Source organism: Salminus brasiliensis, chromosome 14 (assembly GCF_030463535.1).
Source record: "Salminus brasiliensis chromosome 14, fSalBra1.hap2, whole genome shotgun sequence".
NCBI classification, from domain to species: Eukaryota; Metazoa; Chordata; class Actinopteri; order Characiformes; family Bryconidae; genus Salminus; species Salminus brasiliensis.
Genome location: NC_132891.1, coordinates 32,924,389 through 32,943,637, shown reverse-complemented (window position 1 = coordinate 32,943,637; position 19,249 = coordinate 32,924,389). Strand labels below are relative to the sequence as shown.

General features: G+C 45.4%; 1 protein-coding gene across 1 annotated transcript in view; it reads left to right on the top strand.

The window, feature by feature from the left end:
- The window catches only part of ghrhrl (growth hormone releasing hormone receptor, like), a 49,169-nt gene that overhangs the window by 9,864 nt on the left and 20,056 nt on the right, over positions 1–19,249 (top strand). The window contains exons 2-3 of the mRNA XM_072697346.1: positions 12,657–12,762; positions 14,344–14,451. Of these exons, the coding sequence (XP_072553447.1) occupies positions 12,657–12,762; positions 14,344–14,451 (214 nt within the window). The remainder of the gene's footprint in view (positions 1–12,656; positions 12,763–14,343; positions 14,452–19,249) is intronic.

Below are 19,249 nucleotides of genomic sequence, written 5' to 3'. Positions count from 1 at the left end.
GTGTGTGTGCCGGGGAACGAGGTTTCTGCATGTGCCTGAAAAGAGACGTTTTTTTTTTAACTCTCAGTGTTGTCGGAAAGCTTCACCTGGATGCCCTCGAGACTCAGGAACGGTCATCACCATCATCACCTCCCTCTGAACTGCACTACTGCTGTAATCTGTCTGCACTGTGAAAACAATGAGATGGTTAAGAAGTGGCTACCAGGTTCTTTGGCTCCTGAACTGTTCTGGACATTACTCACGTGTCTCACACTACACTCTGAACGTAACAGGTTCTTCAAGGGTTCTGCAGTAAAGAACCACATGGGGCCTTTATAATTCATAGAGCAGGTGGGTGTTTAAATGGTTCTTTGCTTGGTTAAAGGGTTTGGTGGACATCTGATAGGCCACTGATTCTCTTAGAACTTTGACTCTTATTTGAATTAGGGTTAGGTGGTGCTATTATTTTGTTGTCGGGTGAAATCCAGAGAAGGATGGGCTCCTCTTTTGAGTCTTGGTTCCTCTTGGCGGTTCTTCCTCATGTTCTTGGAGAGTTCTCCCCTTCAGTCTTGGTGCTTCTCTGTTTTTGTACCTCATGCTCCTATAGTTTCTCTGTTTGAGGGTTGGGTCTTCATGGTGGTCTTTCCTCATGCTCTTAGAAAGTTTCTCTATTTGAATCTAGGTCCTTCTTATTGGTTCATCCTCATGTTCTTTGAAAGTTTAACCTTTTGAGTCTTGGTTTCTCTCAGCGGTTCTTCCTCATGTTCTTTGAAAGTTTAACCTTTTGAGTCTTGGTTTCTCTCAGCGGTTCTTCCTCATATTCTTTGAAAGTTTAACCTTTTGAGTCTTGGTTTCTCTCAGCGGTTCTTCCTCATGTTCTTAGAAAGTTTTACCTTTTGAGTCTAAGTTCCTCACAATGGCTTTTCCCTCATGTTCTTAGAAAGTTTAACTTTTTGAATCTTGGTTCTTCTTGGTGTTTCTTCCTCATGCTCTTAGAGAATTCTCCCCTTCAGTCTTGGTGCTTCTCTGTGTTTCTTCCTCATGCTCCTATAGTTTCTCCTTTTGAGGGTTGGGTCTTCATGATGGTCTTTCCTTATGCTCTTAAAAAAATGTCTCCTTTTGAATCTAGGTCTTTCTTATTGGTCCTTATGCTTTAGAGTTTTACTTTATGAGTCTTGGTTTTTCTCGTGGTTCTTCCTCATTCCCTTAGAGATTTGTACCTTTAGAGTATTTGATCTTCTCAGTTTCTCTCTCCATGCTTTTAGAGTTTTACTCTTTGAGTCTTGGTTCCTCTCAGAGTTTTTTTTTACCCCATGTTCTTAGAATATTTACTTTATTGGTTCTTCTCATGGTTCTTCCTCATGCTCTTAAGAGTTTCTCCTTTTGAGTCTTGGATCTTCTCAGTTTCTCTCTCCATGCTTTTTAAGTTTTGCGTGTTGAGTCTTCGATCTTCTTAGTGGCTTTTCCCCGTGTTCTTTGAAAGTTTTACTTTTTGTTCGTCTCTGTGGTTCCTCCTCAAACTCTTAGGTAGTTCCGGCTCACACTGTCACCCCAGTTGATGCTTGAACCAAGAATTCTGTAAAGCTGCTTTGTGAAAGTGTTACAAAAAGTGCTACACAAATAGAATTACAAACTTAAAGCAGATGATGCCACTGAATATTTTACAGACACACCATTATCTCACTGGTGTAAGGAAGTAGGACTGTTGCATCACGCTGATAGAAAACTGGTGGTGACGTTTATCAGGGTCTTAAACTATTAAAAAGCGATTTTGAGCATCTTTTTACTTTCTGAAAGAAGAAAGGTCCTTTCTAACAGAAGCTTGGCATTTCCCCACTATTATAACACACCCAGATGTGACTCAAAACATAAAAGATTGGCATTAAAATGCCGTCACAAAGCGTCCGGTTTAGACTCCGCGTCTTTTGATTAGATCTGTGCTATAAAAAAAAAAAGACATCCCGGCGTCATTGTGGGAGTGAGATCCAAGGCCATATTTGTTGCATAAGGTTTAGCACTTTGTTGATGGAACAGATGCACACAGTCCAGCGGAATTAATGAGTTTCATAAAAATAATGCAACAGCAAGGACAGTGCAAGCAATGCAATAGGAGGCTGTGCTGAATTCCGCCGGGTGTAGCACGACTCCAAGATGAACCAGTATGACTTCCTTACTCGTGTTGTGGCTCTCTTCTGCTTCAGTTTAATTATGTTAATATCAAGCACATCTGCATAAACAGGCTCGCAGTGACTTCAGCTGTCTAAGCAGCGTACCGACTCCAGCTCCAGTGCAGAAAAGGACGTTCATGTGTGATTACAGTGCAGTCCAATCTAAGACCATTTATACTGGGTTAAAATCACTCAACAATTGTTACTGTCAGACTGTAAAACACAAGTGATTCATACTGGATTAAAAAAATGCCACAGTTATTGCTGGCAGGCTGTAAAACCTACATACACTGCAGATTCATACTGGACTAAAATCACTCACTAATGAGTATTGGTTACTGTAAAAACCACACACCCTGAAGATTCATACTGGATTAAAACCACTCCACAGTTGTTACAGTCAGACTGTAAAGCCTGCCCACACTTCATACTGGACTAAAAGAAACTGCCCAATTGGTCTATAGTCTATAGTACTAACTGTATACAATGCAGATTCATACTGGATTAAAACAAACACTTCACAGTTACTACTGTAAAAACTACACATACTACTTAGTCATGCTTAAACTTAAACATGCTGTACATTCATACTGGATCAGTCACACTGTAATACCTACACAGCAGATTCATACTGGATCCAAATCACTCTTTAATAATTACTGTCCGACTATAAACAAACCCTACAGATTCATACTGGATTAATACTGGACTCATTATTATTATTATTTCTGTCAGATTATAAAACCTAAATGCACTGGAAATTAAAAAATCACTTCTTAATGATTACTGTCCGACTGTAAAACCTACACACACACTGTGCAGATTCATACTGGATTAAAACCACTTTATATTTGTTATAGTCAGACTGAAAAACCTACATACATGGCAGATTCATACTGGACTAAAATCACTCACTAATGAGTATTGGTTACTGTAAAACCTACACACAGACTGCAGATTCATACTGGATCCAAATCACTCTTTAATGATAACTGTCCGACTGTAAAAAAAACAATAAACCCTACAGATTCATACTGGACTAATACTAGACTCCACAATTCTCTGAATTTATGTCAGACTGTAAAACCTAAATACACTCGAAATTCATACTGGATTAAACACACTTTACAGTTATTGCTGACAGACTGCAAAACTACACACACTCCAGATTCATACTGGATTAAAATCACAGATCTAATTGATTATCATTAAAATACAGTAGCTAATCCAGGTCTGTCAGAGGTTCACAGGTTTTCTAACAACAAAACATAAATCACAATTTTGAGACCAATCCCACGGGTAGTTTTCCTCACAGTCGGGAAACGCTGAACTGCATTCATTACATCTTCTTAATTACAACTATGCTCCTCGTTAAAAGGTAATTAGCGGCAATTCTGTCCTCCTGAATGTGATGGAGCCAGCAGCTGTGTTGTGAGGTAGGCCAGGTTTAAATTTAGTACAGGGCCAGTTTCTCTCAAGCTGCTTTTTACATATGAACTCCCGAAAACTTCGAGAGAATCCAGGTGCGGACATTCTGCACATGTGGCACACAGCCAGAGATTTCCCCCGTCGGCTTGGTGGAGGGAAGAGGCGGCTGTGTCACACGGGTTGGAGGCACAGCAAGACCCACTGTGAGCTCTCAGGAAAATGACCTGCTCAATTACATTTACATTTAAGGCATTTAGCAGACGCTCTTCTCCAGAGCGACTTACTATAGTGCTTTGCTATTTACCCAAGAAAAACCTCAGCTAGTTTAAATAGACTAATAATTTAAAGATCCTCTAAGTTTAGACTCTACTAAACACGAGTCAGTTAGGAGACCACTCTGCTATTCACCCAAGTATTCTCAGAAGAGGAGGGTCTTCAGTCTGGGTTTGAAGACAGCGAGCGTTGGACTCTGCTGTTCAGACACCCAGGGGAAGCTCGTTCCACCACTTCGGTGCAGGACAGAAAAACGTCTGGACGCTCGTTTTGAATCTGATGTGGGCAGCAGCTACAGGAAGCCAGTGAAGAGAGAGAACGCAGCAGTGGAGTGACATGGCTGAATTTAGGAACGTCCTGTGACAAACCCGCAGCACTTTCACTAAGCTGAGGAGATAAGAAACCCCTCGGAGACAACACCCTGGCGCAGAGCTGCTGTAGTTACCCGGACTTTGTACTACGGGGCTGGCAGGGTGAAGTCCAGGCAGTGTCCGGTACAACACATCCGGCTCACACATACAGCTCCTCTGGGTAGTGATCCGGAAAGGTCCTGGGGTATCGTGCATGTCTGACAGGGGCTTCAGTGTTGTGATTCTGCATGCGTTAACCGTGGGGCCAAACTTTTGAACAACCCAGCTTCAAAGCTCCAAAAGTGACTTCCAGCTCTACCACACACATACACACCCACACACACACACAGCATCAACAAGCCTGTCAATCTCAGCTGAAATCCATCTCCCTTACTTTCCTGCCATTATCTGCATTTGTAAGAACAAGCACAGTAAAACCCCTGAGTAACTACAGCAGCTCTGCGCCAGGGTGTTATCTCCGAGGGGTTTCTTATCTCCTCAGCTTAGTGAAAGTGCTGCGGGTTTGTCACAGGAGATGAGCTTGACCTCGTTTTTTTTTTTTGCTGGTAAAAAAAAAAAAAAAACGTTTTACTTGTTCCTTCTTTTCCTTTCATACCTGGTGCGTGGGAAGGGTAGCATCTACTGAGCTACTCAGACAGGGAAAATTAATCACACTACACACACACACACACACTTTAACCAAGATGCACTTTTTCAGTGAGAAAAATTCAATTCTAAGCAACAACATCGTTGAACGTAATTAGTGGGTTTTGCGTGGGGAGTGGACCTCATTCATTTACATTACATTACATTTACGGCGTTTAGCAGAAGCTCTTATCCAGAGTTCATCCTCAGCTAGTTTGAATAGACTAAAATTCAGAGACCCCTCTAAGCTTAGACACTACTAGACACTACTAAACACAAGTCAATAAGAAGGCCATAATACTCTCAGAAGAGGAGGGTCTTCAGTCTGCTGCTAAGTTCGTTCCACCACTTCGGTGCAGGACAAAAGAAAAGGTCTGGACGCTCGTCCTCCGCGGATTTTGAGGGATGGCGGGTTGAGCCGAGCCGTACTCGAAGCTGGAAGGGCTCTTGGTGCAGCTCGGCTTCTGACCATCACCATCAAGTAGTACGGAGGGGCTGGCTGGTCCAGTCTTGGCTTTGTAGGCCAGAGTCAGGGGTCTGAACCTGATGACCTGGGCAGCAGCTACAGGAAGCTACAGTGAAGAGAGAGAACGCAGTTGAACATGGCTGAACTTAGAACCACTGAAGACGACCCGACCCGACCCGTGCCTCTGCATTCTGGATCAGCTGCAGGAGCCTGACGGTGTTCAAAAGGAAGACCAGCCAGAGGAGAGCTGCAGTGAGGTGACGAGAGACTGAACATCTATGCACCTGGGCGAGGAAGGGTCGAGTTCTCCGGATGTTGAACAGGAGAAATCTGCAGGACCGAGTCAGAGCTGCAACATGACCTGAGAACGATAGCTGATCATCCATGACTACACCAAGGCTTCCAGCTTCTGTAGATGGAGTGACCAGTGAGTTCTGAAAGGAGCCTTGTCAGGTTAAGTTACTTGGTGGCGGGAGGGTGGAGGCACGGTTGTGGAGCGTATCTGGAGCTAACTCAGTGTCGTTTAGTCGGACGTTCTCCTAACTCTCATTTCTGACTATTGGCATCTCCGTTTGGTCAACGGTACACATTGAGGTGAGCCTTAGAAACCTCAGAAGCTTAGTAAATGAGCAGCAGCTCCGAGATGAGGTGTGTTCAGGTCAAATTACTGGCGTATTGCTATCTTGGCAACACCGCTCTTGATATTACAGCGACAACCAGCAAGATTCTGAGCACCCTATTCAGAAGCAACCAGCTGTCCTCCTGTTCACACCTGCCTTTTCATCAAGCGTCCAGAAAGAAGGCTGTTGTCAAAAGGAGGCTGTGGTTGTCTCTAAAGCAGAGAGGCTGATCTCCATCTGCTTGAGCTGGCCTCTGCTTTGTTAAGTTTCTCCCCAAAACTCAGCAAGCTCCCAGCCATCTTGCTCTATTAGGCAGGCAATTATGTTTGATTGACAGCCTAAATGCGGGATACGCAAGGAAAGGCGCGGGATTGTTCCAAACAATTATGATTGGTGAAGCACTCTGGTTCGAAACTGACAGAATCTGTGTTATTTACGCAAAACTATGCAACACAATGCACCACCGAGAGGCCCAGATTCCAGGGTGCAGCTTTCACGAGCTGCATATACACCGAGAAACGCCCATTGTGTAAAATCCAGGTCTGTTCTGCACGTAAACATGAACCACTGACGTGAAGTGTGTAGAAAGAAGTGAATAACACTGATTGATGATATCCAGAGGTATCCAGAGGTGGGATCTACATGCCATGCAGCAAGTGAACAGTCAGTTCAGTTCCTAAAGTGGAAAGTGGGCCAGACTGTGACTATGGCTAGAAGGGTCGTGCAGATCTTGTGGGGAGTTGTAGGTAGGTGGTGGTCTGTACCTACCAAAAGTGCCCCAAGGTTGGGCTAAAGTAAACTGGCAAAAGGGTCATAGGCACTCACCGGGCTCACTGATGTGATCCATGGAAGCCCCACGTCCCAACTTACAGGACTTAAGGGATCATATCTTGTGCCAGATACTACAGGACACCTTCAGAGGCCTCGTGGAGTTCATGCCTGCAAAACAGCTTGGCGGCATGGACCCCACCAGGCATCAGAAGGGGTGGGGGGTCTATTAATATGTTTAGAGGTTAATAACCTATTAATAAGCTGGGTTGTGATTTAATCACCTGGGTTCACCAAGCTACCAGTGTTGAGCCCCTTTCCCCGGGTGCTACAAATTCCATGTGTTCAACAAAAATGGTGATTGTGGCTGTTGATGCTTTTTAAAAATGGTCTTAAACACAGTATTAGGCAGGTGGTTTTAATGTTATGGCCGGTCGGTGCGTTCTTGAGACCTTCTTGAGAAACCTTTAGAGGCTTTTACAGTTATTATAGCAGCTGGCCATTTTTACCATTTATATTGGGGCAAAATTGAATTGCAAGGTGTTGATTTGCTGGTCCAAAGATGGGCTGATATGATAAATAGTGGCTATAGCTGCTGGCCTTTCAGGGTTATATATTATATATAACCATAATATAACCAAACTTTTAGGGCTTTGAGGCTTTGAAAAGCCTCTCTCAGCTTCACGGCTGATTACAGGAGCGCCTGCCGCAGGTGCTGTCTGGCATTCTGCAGAAATCAGATCTCCGCCACTGCCTCGACATGATGAAGAAAGTCGGGGGGGGGGGCCCTTCAGTTGCGGCCCTTCAGTTGCGCTGGCCACTTCCTTACATCCCAGCCTCTTTATCTGGAATGTCACTCTAGTGCTGGTGTAACCTATTATTACAGCACCACCTCCTAATGGACTAACTATTACCTGTGCTGTGATTGGCTGCTGTTACATTGACACTTATCGTTCACATATTGTGGATATTCTCATGGCGCTACTCATAATTACATAATGACATATTTAGGCTGCGTCTCAAACCTAATAAACGCTGCCTACTCAGGCAGTATTCGAGGGCAGGAAGGTATCGAGTCATGTCCGATGTCCTGAATGTTTGTATAAGATGCTGCCGATGTGCTGAGGTACCTTCATCCTGCCGAATCTCGCCACAACGTAGATGCATACTTTGCTGCCTTTATGTGTCCCATGGTCCTCTGGGTTAACGCCCAAAGAAAGAGGCTGATTTTAATTAGCATTCGTTGTTGTGGAGGTCATTTGGCAAGGAAAAAGGACATTTTGTGCTATTAGCATTATTAGATGACATATATATTATTAGATGAGATATATGAGATTCTTTGTCCTCCTGGGCAGCGACAGTAGCAGTTCAAAGTTCACCAGAATCTTCTGGTGACACGAGGGCAGTAAATCGTAAATTTAATTTTGACAGATAAGAGATAAGAGATCTAGGGAACTGTTGATTGTCTTTGGCGTAGCCTAACCCTGTCGTCAGCCCAGGTCTTGCAACATCGGGACTCGTCTTGAGGCAGAGGGGTGGAAGCCTCAAATACAAACCCGCGCAGAGGCTACTCAAAACTGGGGGAAGAGAGCTGGGGAACGGCTAGGCCGACCAAACCAAGAGACGCGAAGTAGAAGAGGGTCGCCTAGCTGGAGCGAGAGTCGCGGATATATCCCGGGAGCGTGCGAAAGCGCCTCGCTAAACCCGAAGATCGATGCAAGGTCCGCTAGAGGACCTGAACTCTGAACCAAACTGGCCTAAACACACCGTGATCCATGTATAGAACCTCTCTGACTACCTCGAGGCTCTAAACTTACAATCCAATTCTCGGTGAGGAGCTCAGAGGGCGCGATACCGAGGGACTGACAATGTTTTTTATTCGTTTTTATTATTACAAAATTTAATCACATATTTTATTTTAATATATTAATATTATTTATTATATTTTTATTATATATGCTCAATTATGCTTAATTTGCTTAATTTATACTATTAACTTGCTTGTGTTCTGGATTCTTTTAGAGAAAGATCTCCTCGTCTTGAAGTCAGTGTGCAGTGTACAATCTCGCAGTGTTCAAGTGCATGAATGCTCCCTTCAAGAGCGGCTGCCTTTGATGCTTAGCGCTGGCCTTTTGCTTGAAAGGAGAGAGCAGTGGAAGAACCATATGTGCGTGCTAAAAGGAGTTATTTCCCAGAATGGAGCTATGTCCTTTACGTCATATCCATTTGAAGGGCCATCAAGTCCATTTGTAGCTCGGTAGACATGCGTACATCTGCCTGTCTGTACGCGTGTACTGTTTCATACCTGTGTGCTCCCCATCCAGTCACCCCACACTACACAGAAACACCACAGCAGGTGTCTCGGATGTGGTTCAGATTAAATTTCTTATCGCAATTACCCATCCCCTCCACCCTCGGCCCCCCGCAACGAAGCCCACTTTAGAGACACCCAGTGTGGCTGCGATAATTTGGCCTAGCGGCTGTGGCCACCTCTGGCTCGGCTCTCTCCTGCTGACTTAAAGATGTCGCAGACATGAAGCTCAAATGCTTTAGAGACAGTGGGCATCAGGTGCTACAGTGGAGCCTCAGAAGTCAGAGTGACCTCTAAACACTGGAGAGGCAGGCAGAAATCATTGTAGGCTTACGGGAGTAGTAGTAGTGTAGCAAGCTTAAAGGGGAAGTCCACTGAATTTCTAAAATTCTGCATGATTCAGTGGTTGAGATGTAAATAAAGCTTTTCAGAGTAGCAATTGAACAACTCGGATTTTATTTACTCTTCAAAACCATCAGGAAACCTAAACATCTTTATATGCAATACTGATGAAGGCCAAATCGTGCAAAATATGAAAAAATATAGGCCTATTATGCCTTATAACACCCTGCATGAACCTCTGTGCTATCTTTACTGATTTTAAAAGTACATTTTAGGCCAAATCCATCTCTGAAATCATTAAACAATGTCTCACAGATCAGTCAGCATTCATTTCTAATAATAATTGTGTAATAATTTTCTGATTGTTTATAAAACATAGACTTTTCAGACGTCTTTCCATTTTTTTACCCAATTTTCCACCTCAATTTTAGATTTTCACCTCAATTAACCGACCCACTCATTAGGAATCTTACATGTGGGAGGTTGAGGACTGACACATGCCTCCTCCGAGACATGCACATCCAGCCATCGCCTCTTTTAACTTGCCAACGATCCAACGACACCAGGAAACCAGCGTGCAGCACCCATGCCGGCCAGCATCACTCTGAAGTGATGCAGGGAGTAATTGTGGAATGCTCAAAAAGTCACATGGAGTTATAAAAGATGCTATAACACTGCTATAACATGTGGCTCAAATGCATCTCACCCCGCCCCGTTCACACCCGGCATCGACATGCGATCTGGGTGATCATAAGCTGGACATAAATGGCCAGCACAAAGTACAGGAGGGAACGGGGGAACCTGCGTCCCGAGGATGCACTGTAATCCGATCACGCAAGCCACATTTGAAGTGGTCAGAGACACAGGAAAGCCAGCTACCCATCTAGACAGAGAGCCAGGCCAATTGTGCTCTCTCTGGCTCCGGCTGCTGATGGCATACTGTGAACACCAAACCAAAGTCCAGTCTGATTTGGACTTTGTTGAGCTTTGTCTCAGTCATACTGTCCTTCAGGCAGATTTAGCAGACTCTGGAGTGGTGGTGCACTGCTGTTCTACTGTGCAGCGATGTGACCCTAATGAATGTTATATACATATATATATTTACAGACATTTATTTACATATTTTAACAGTTGCATGACATTATTACATTATTCCATAAAGTCCTCTCTAATGTAGCAACCGACCAACGCAAAGAACTACAGCATTTCTAAGTCAATTCATTGCAATTAATGAAGCTCAGGTGTCTACAGAAGAGATGGGCACAATCGACCAAGACCAGAATGCATGGTGCCCATGCTGACAACTCATTATATTCACACTGCCCGGTTCCCTAATGTCCACTGCAGTGAGACGGCAAGCCAGCTGAACCTGGACGCAGGTCGATTTCGGAGTATTCTGAGCTAATGAATTTTCAGCGCTCGGTTCAGCTCCTCAATTTTCTACAGCACGCTTCGTGCTTATGAGCATCAATGAAAATAGATAGCTTTCCACCTTCCTGTGCCAGCTTTATTAATGGAGCTCGTTGGTCCACTTCTCCACAATGCGTTGGGACTATTAAAGCTCTCTTCGCCCTCCTATATGTGCGTTTGTGGGGATTTCTGCATATTTTCAATGGACCTGAAATCAGCTGCTTTAGCAGGGGAGGAGAGCGTGACATGCATTCACCCGGCACACTTTCCACTCATCTGCTTCACGAAGGCCTTCATACGCAGCGGCAAGTAAAAGCTGTATGGAATTTATTAGGGTGGCTTTCTCAGATTAGCTTATAGGGGTTCATATGAAGAGATGTTTAATGATGTGCAGAACCAGTTGAGAGCTGGACAGAATTTATTACAGCATCTTTAACAGACATGCAGCGTCTACTGGAAGGCGGGTAGAGTTAATCAGAGGGCCCTGTATGTATATTATCATATATGGGTTAAGTGGTTTTTAAGATTTGCTGTGTTTATGTCCATTATTCATTCATGAGGACTTGTAGGCCAGGGGCCCTGTTATAGAGCCGTCAATTACGTCTCTTTATTAATCATGGGTGTGTTTTGGATCGGATTTGGATCTGGTTTTACTGCATCTTGGAAAGACGGGTGTGTTTACACTGTCTTAGCATGTGGCTCAAATGCGTCTTAGATCAGACCACCTCCTGAAATGCTCTTAGTGATCGGATTTGTCTCTGTTTTGACTGCGTCTTGGAGAGAGACAGATGTGTTTACACTGCTATAGCATGTGGCTCAAATGTGTCTTAGATCAGACCACCTCCTGAAGTGGTCTTAGTATCGGACTTGTCTCTGTTTTGACTGCGTCTTGGAGACACAAATGTGTTTACACTGCTATAGCATGTGGCTCAAATGCGTCTTAGATCAGACCACCTCATGAAGTGGTCTTAGTATCGGACTTGTATCTGGTTTTACTGCGTCTTGGAGACACAAATGTGTTTACACTGCTATAGCATGTGGCTCAAATGCGTCTTAGATCAGACCACCTCATGAAGTGGTCTTAGTATCGGACTTGTATCTGGTTTTACTGCGTCTTGGAAAGAGATGTGTTTACACTGCTATAGCATGTGGCTCAAATGCGTCTCAGATCAGACGACTTCATGAAGTGGTCTTAGTGATCGGATTTGGATCTGGTTTTACTGCGTCTTGGAAAGACAGATGTGTTTACATTGCTATAGCATGTGGCTCAAATGCGTCTCAGATCAGACGACTTCATGAAGTGGTCTTAGTGATCGGATTTGGATCTGGTTTTACTGCGTCTTGGAGAAACGCATGTGTTTACACTGCTATAGCATGTGGCTCAAATGCATCTTAGATCAGACCACCTCCTGAAGTGGTCTTAGTATCGGACTTGTATCTGGTTTGACTGCGTCTTGGAGAAACGCATGTGTTTACACTGCTATAGCATGTGGCTCAAATGCATCTTAGATCAGACCACCTCCTGAAGTGGTCTTAGTATCGGACTTGTATCTGGTTTGACTGCGTCTTGGAGAGAGACAGATGCGTCACATTGGTATAGCATGTGGCTCAAATGTGTCCCAGATCAGACCACCTCCTGAAGTGGTCTTAGTGATCAGATTTGGTTTAGATCAGGTTTAAATGAGCGCATTTACACTCACAGTTTTCATGTGGTTTGGTCTAATCCAGATATAATCTTGATACTCAGGATGCATGAAGTGACCAGATGTAAACGGGGTCAAGGCCTCATTAATCGGCCAGACCCCCACACTAATCTGACCTTCATGCAGGTGAATGAGAGCCAGGCAGAATCCATTACAGCACCTTTAAACCTGTCTCTTTCATCCCTCACTGCAGGTGTGGTCCAGCTTGCACCCGGAGTGTGAGTACATATTCCAGTTGGAGAGAGAGGAGCAGCGATGTCAGAGAGAAATCAATGAACACAGGAACCTCAGCAGCGCAGGTCAAGCACCTCTCAGTTTCGGGGTTAAGTGTTCAGGAGTGTGAATCTCGGCCCTGTCAGTGATCCTGTTATGACGGACAGAAGCTTGTAAGACGTTCCAGTGCAGCTCTGTATCTACTCAGTACTCAGAGATTTCTGAGCAGCATGTTTCTGTGATACTTGCTTTTCTTGTTTGTTTGTTTTTCTCAAATTTACTCCCAAATTTAGCCACAACGTCATTCGACAGCTCGGCAGTTCTGCTACGTCAGCTAACAGACGCCTGTATTGGCTAGCATCGCACTACGTTATGGGGGCTAGCCAGAGAGATGTTCCCCAGGCCACAGATGGCTGTGGCGTCACCCGGAATCAAAGTAGTAGGGCCTTCTGCATCTTAGTTCGGTCAGCAATCCACACTGAGTTTAGCCTCATTAGTACATCAATAAATGAGCTGCAGCTGAAACTCATCAATACTTTGTAAGATGTTTAGTCTGTGGCTCCGCCCCCTCAATCTGTTTATTCCCATCTGCAGGTTAGAACCCTCGCTATCACATGACGTCTCCAGACTGGGTGGCTTTTGACCATGCAGTGCTAAGGCCTTGCTGGCGTTTGAACGTAGGATCTTTACACGCTTGATCAGCAGCAGTTAGACCGTAGGGCCGGTCTAGAGCTGTAAAATTACCCTACATAAAACTCATAAAAATCATCTTACATCATCTGTATCATTTTACATTGGTCTGACTTAAGAAGTATTTACTTTTGAAACAAGTGTTAGGGGTCTTTCCTAGTGGCAAGACCCCTAACACTATATTTTCCTACCTGTATAACGTGATTTGCTCTGGATAAGAGCGTCAGTCAGGGCTCATAGTGGCTCAGGGGTCGAATCCCAAGCCATGTTGCTTTGCCATCAGTGGCCAAGCTATGCTTTCTCCGGGTGGGTAGATGGGGCTCTCTGTCCCCTCCTCACTCTTAAGCGATGTTGGCCGGCACAGATGTCTGTTAGCTGGTGTGGTGGAACTGGGGACCCTACTGGCTTTGCATGTATGATAGGAGACATGTGTTAAGTCCTGACCCTCCTAGTGTCGGGAGCATTGCTAGTGCTGGGAGAAGCTACGAACGGGTTAATTGGGAGAAGAAGGGAAAAAATCATGCAAAATATGACAACTGAAATTAATAAATATTATTATTGTTATTATTATTATTATTATTACATCTGGGAAAAATATTCTGTCACAATTGCTTTATGTCCTTATTAATTTGACAAGTTGGTTATTGAGAGGCGTCATTCTGCCGTAGCTTCCAGTGGCTTGGAGAAGCGATGGTGTGGAGGTTTTGGCAGCCTCACTTGGCATCCACTCGAATCCACTTTATCTAGTGCGGATGGAGAGGGTAAAATAGAATGACAAAAGAGACGCTGCCAATCCCTGCCCACCCCAGAAGGCCAGCAGGCATATGCCTTAACACATTACAGCATAAGACATGGCTCAGAGAGTTCGTCACGCGGCAGTCCGCACATTCTCGCTCTGCATATGGGGGAATGATTAAAGTTGTGTATTTGCATGTGTGTGTGTGTACGTGTGTGTGTCTATGTGTGTGTGTGTGTAGGCTGCCTCCCAGTATGGGACTCTGTAGTGTGCTGGCCGAGGGCAGTGGTTGGAGAGACGGTGCACTCCCCTTGTCCCGCTGTCTTCTCTCTCTTCAGCAACAACACAGGTGGGCAACCTCATCATCACAACTGCAACACCTGAACCCCCGTTCAGACTGGCTGAGCTACTCCGAGGTTATAAGGGTGAGGAGCGCAAGTCTGGAACTGCCCGGACTCTGCCTGGAGTCTTTATCCGGGAGTTTGAGATTCTCCAGTAGGAAACCTGCTTCACTAAATACATACATGCTAGTGTAGCAGACAGGAACACTCCAGGATTCCAAAATTCCAACTGGACAGAATTTCTTTGGGTCAGGCGGGTCAGTTCAGTCCGAACAAGCAGATTTGTCAGAACTGTTGTGCAGCTAAAGTGGTTCGCACTTCTGGGTAATTGCTAGGCTGTTGCTAGGTGATCACTAGGGTGAAACTGTTCTTACTAGTTGCTAGGGCATTGCTAGGAAGTTGCTAGGTGGTTGCTATGGCATTGCTAGGTGGTTGTTATGGTATTCCTGGTGGTCACTAGGTTGTATGGTTTTGTTAGATGTTTGCTATGGTGTCGCTAAGTGGTTTCTATAGAGTCGCTAGGGTATCCATGACGGCTTCTGTGGTTTTGCTAGGTGGTTGCTATAGTATCCCAGGCGGCTGCTATGGTGTCTCAAGTGTTTGCTAGTGTGTTGACAAGTGTTTGCTGTGGCATTACTAGGAGGTTGCTATGGTATTCCTGGTGGTAACTAGGTTGTTGCTATGGTATTGGTGGATGTTTGCTATGGTGTCGCTAAGTGGTTTCTATGTTGCTAGGGTATCCAGGACGCCTTCTGTGGTTTTGCTATGTGGTTGCTATAATATCCCAGGCGGTTGCTATAGTGTTTCAGGTGGATGCTGTGGTGCCGCATGTGGTTGGTTGCTAGATGGGTGCTATAATGTTGCTGGGTTGTTGCTATGGTGTTGGTAAATGTTTGCTAGGGTGTTGCTAAGTGGTTGCTAAGGAGTTGCTAGGGTATCAAAGGTGGCTTCTGTGGTTTTGCTAAGTGATTGCTATAGTATCCCAGTTGGTTGCTATAGTGTTTCAGGTGGATGCTGTGGTGCCGCATGTGGTTGGTTGCTAGATGGGTGCTAGAGTGTTGCTGGGTTGTTGCTATGGTATTGGTAGATGTTTGCTATGGCTATCACTCCACACTTCCCATGCTATGGTTACACCCCTCACAATACACCACAAATCCACACCCTCATCAGACACTTCAGCGGACACTATCCCTTATACTGTACCAGTCAAAAGTTTGGACACACCTGGTTGAATGTGTGCTGATCATCATCTTAGAAACATTTGATCCAAATGCGGGGTGGTGACCATATTTCTGTTTTCAATAAAGAGGACCCGGGGGACATATAAGCGTCCACTGTAGTTAGGATGCCCTGGCTGGGAGGGTTCAAGTAGGCCCAAGTGACCTGAAAGGAGGTTATTTGGTCAGATAGGCTATTTAGGGTGTACTTGAAACCCCCCAGCCACGGCATCCCAATTAAAGGTAAAGGTACACGTATTTGTCACTGTACAGCAAAATGTGTCCTCCGCATTTAACCCATCTGGTAGTGAACACACAGACCCAGAGCGGTAGGCAGCCAACTCCAGCGCCCGGGGAGCAGAGAGGGTAAAGGGCCTTGCTCAAGGGCCCAACAGTGGCAGCTTACCGGGCCCGGGAATCGAACCCACAACCCTGTTATCGACAGCCCGGAGCTCTAACCGCTGAGCCACCACTGCCCCGGTGGATAGTCGTTTGTCCCCAGTGTCCTTTTTTTAAAAAACAGAAATCTGGTCAAATATTTTAAGGATGATGACCAGCACACGTTCAACCAGGTGTGTCCAGACTTTTGACTGGTACTGTATACGATAGCACTTCATCCACGACCAGAGAATTATCAATATCATCCGCCTGTTTCCTGAGCTGTTTCATCTTTTCCGCCTTCAAAGAAACTAGCAACGGAACAAAACGCTTCACCCGCCACCTGCATCCAGCTAATCAGTAACCGAGCACCACCCGCAACCATCTCATCAATACGGTCGTGTCCCCACACCGCAGGGCTTCTGGCATTTTCACAGAAACCTCCAGGAAACACACACAGCGTAGAGTGCTGCACTTAACGAACGCCTTCAGGTCGGCTTTCGGCTGGAGAAGGTCTGAAGACGCACGGAAAGACAGAGGAATGCTCACGAATTTCTGACCTCACTCAGAAGCAGCTCAAGGCACATCCCCCTGTAGGGGTGGGCTCTATTCTTTGGACAGCGACATGGCTGGACATGTTAGGTGGGGGGAAAAAAAGAGGGACGCAACTACGGGCCACCCAGAGGACCTGCGTTCATTTCACATCACACATCGAGACTTCCTCTCACTAACACACACACACACACACACACACACTGATCTTAGCTCATAGCTCTCAGTGGTCTCAGTCTCAGTGCTCTCTCAGACACACACACACACAGTGTATAGCTGTCAGTGGAATAAAGGAAGAAGAGAGGGAAGGCCTTCTCATTTCTACAGCTTTTGAGAACTCGTTGTCATGCTCATCAAAACAACACTCACATGCCTGCGTCAGTGCGCTTCACTCATTGGTCGATTCAGTTCTTTTTGCAGCTTATTTTGCACATGTGCACCGTCCCAAAGCGGCTTTCCCGAAATCCAGGCCCAGGCCCTTAATGAGCAAACCAAGGCCCTAAAGCCTTGAGAGGAGAAGGAAGGAAAACAAGGCTTTCTAAACCTCAGAACAACAAATTAGCCACTTGTAACCAATCTCTAAACCACTCCCAGTAAACCTTAGGCCACACCCTCAGCCAGTAAACAACATTCCCAATTAAAGCAACATTATGTAGCTATTTTACCGTAAAACAGCAGCTTCGAGGGCCCAGAAGACCCCCCTTAGACGCGGTCACTATGATCAGAGGATCGCTGGTTCGGATTCCGGTCATGCTGCTTGCCATCGGCAGCCGAGGCCCAGAGAGAGCACAATTGTCCTTTTGCTCTCTCCAGGGTGAGTAGAGGGCGCTCTCTCCCTACATCGCTTCGCTACGGTGCTGACCATTACACCTCCAGACGTGTTGGTTGTCCGGTGAGGTTGAAAAATGGTGACAGTTTGAAAAAAATGACAGGCTTGACTGCGCATGCGTCGGAGGGGGCGTCAGGGGGCGTGTTGGTCCGCCCTCACTAGTGTCTGACGCACTGCGTATGATTGGGGGGAGGGTACGTATGGGTTGGATAATTGCCAGTCTACATTGGGGAGAAAATGGGTGAACGTATACAGCTGTCCATAAGGGGGCGCTCACAGCATGATTTGTATTTACAGCAGTTGAGTAAAGAGAATTACACTCCCAAACTGTAGGGGGGGCTCAGGAGGCCTCTAGGCACGAACCTACACAGGGTTCTACGGCATCCAAAACTGTAATAGTTTTACATGAAGTCCAGAGGTGGGAAGAAGTTGAATTTGGCCTCTTATTCAAGTTTCCTGTTCCATCTTAAATGGCCTATGGTGTCACGACGGCCCTATTTTAACGACGGGAAAACTTCGGCTCCGAAGCGCACTAAAGTGCTAAGTCTCTAAATTAATCACGGGTGTTTTTTTGGGCGTAAGGTGCAATAACAAACCAATCAGCATGTCTCTCGCCGTTCCCTTTAAGAGCCAGGTGCAGTCTGACTTTGGCGGGTTGCTATTTAAGTGGTGTAAAGCGTGTGTTGGGGGGGGGGGGGGGGGGTACGCACTGCACGTGCCTGTGATGACAATTCACTGCCAAAATAGCAACCAACGAACGTCTGACTGCTGACGAATGTCTGCCCAGGCTGTTTTCAGTCAGTGGAGCTCCTCCTGTGTTTTTTCCGTTGCCCGAGATACACAGCGATACTCCAGAAACTGACCTGAACACCCCTCATTTCGAGATCACCGCGCCCATCCGTGTAGATATATTCGTGATCAGCGTTGCCATTTAAGCGACACAGGTGGAAGGCGTGAAAATAGACTGTTGGCAGAGTGTAAGATAGCGATGATCATCATGAGACGTGCCTTGATAGGACAGGGTGTAAGAGAGGGCCAATGGAGTCTAATCTAATCTAATCCCTAAAAGATTATTTACATTATTTATCTGATAGTTTTATGGTCATTTTGAGAAAATGTCGACCCACAATATATTCTTAACATGTTGTTAACATACATCACATTATATATGAAACTCAGAAGACACGGTATCCTGGGTGGTATCCTGGGTGGTATCGCTGGTGGTATCGCTGGTGGTTTGGCATAGTAAAGAAAATAGCTCGATTTTGGGTTCTATTCGCCACCACTAAAAAAAGAAATCTAGGTCAGTAAGTTTCAATTCTACAATCAGCCCCTTTACACCAAATCCGAATCTCTGACTGGCTGCTCATATCTCAACTACTGAATAAATACAATTCTGAAAAGTCAGTGGAATTCCCCTTTAACACTGAAGGGCTAACGTTAATTATCCGAACCATACAACACCTACTCCCCACTGACACCAGCTGACCCAATTACCATCCCTTCCTGAGAACCTATTCATCGATATGAGAAAAACGCCAGCCTGCAATCAGCTAATCAATAGCCTCTCTTCCTCTTATCGCACCGCACAATTACTCCGTGATGGGGAGCAGATGAAGTGATTCCAGAAGCCCAACAAGCTTTCCTCAGTTCAAAACAATCACATCATCCTCTGGATTTGATTCAAAGCTGAAGAGATTAGGATTCTGCTGCTTATATTAAAGAATGGGAGCCGTTTGTCGGCTCCTCTGGATCTGCTCTCGGCTCATTTGCCTCCTAGTTGGAACAATGTTCTTCAGGGAGAGCTGCTCGCTAACATGATTATAAGAA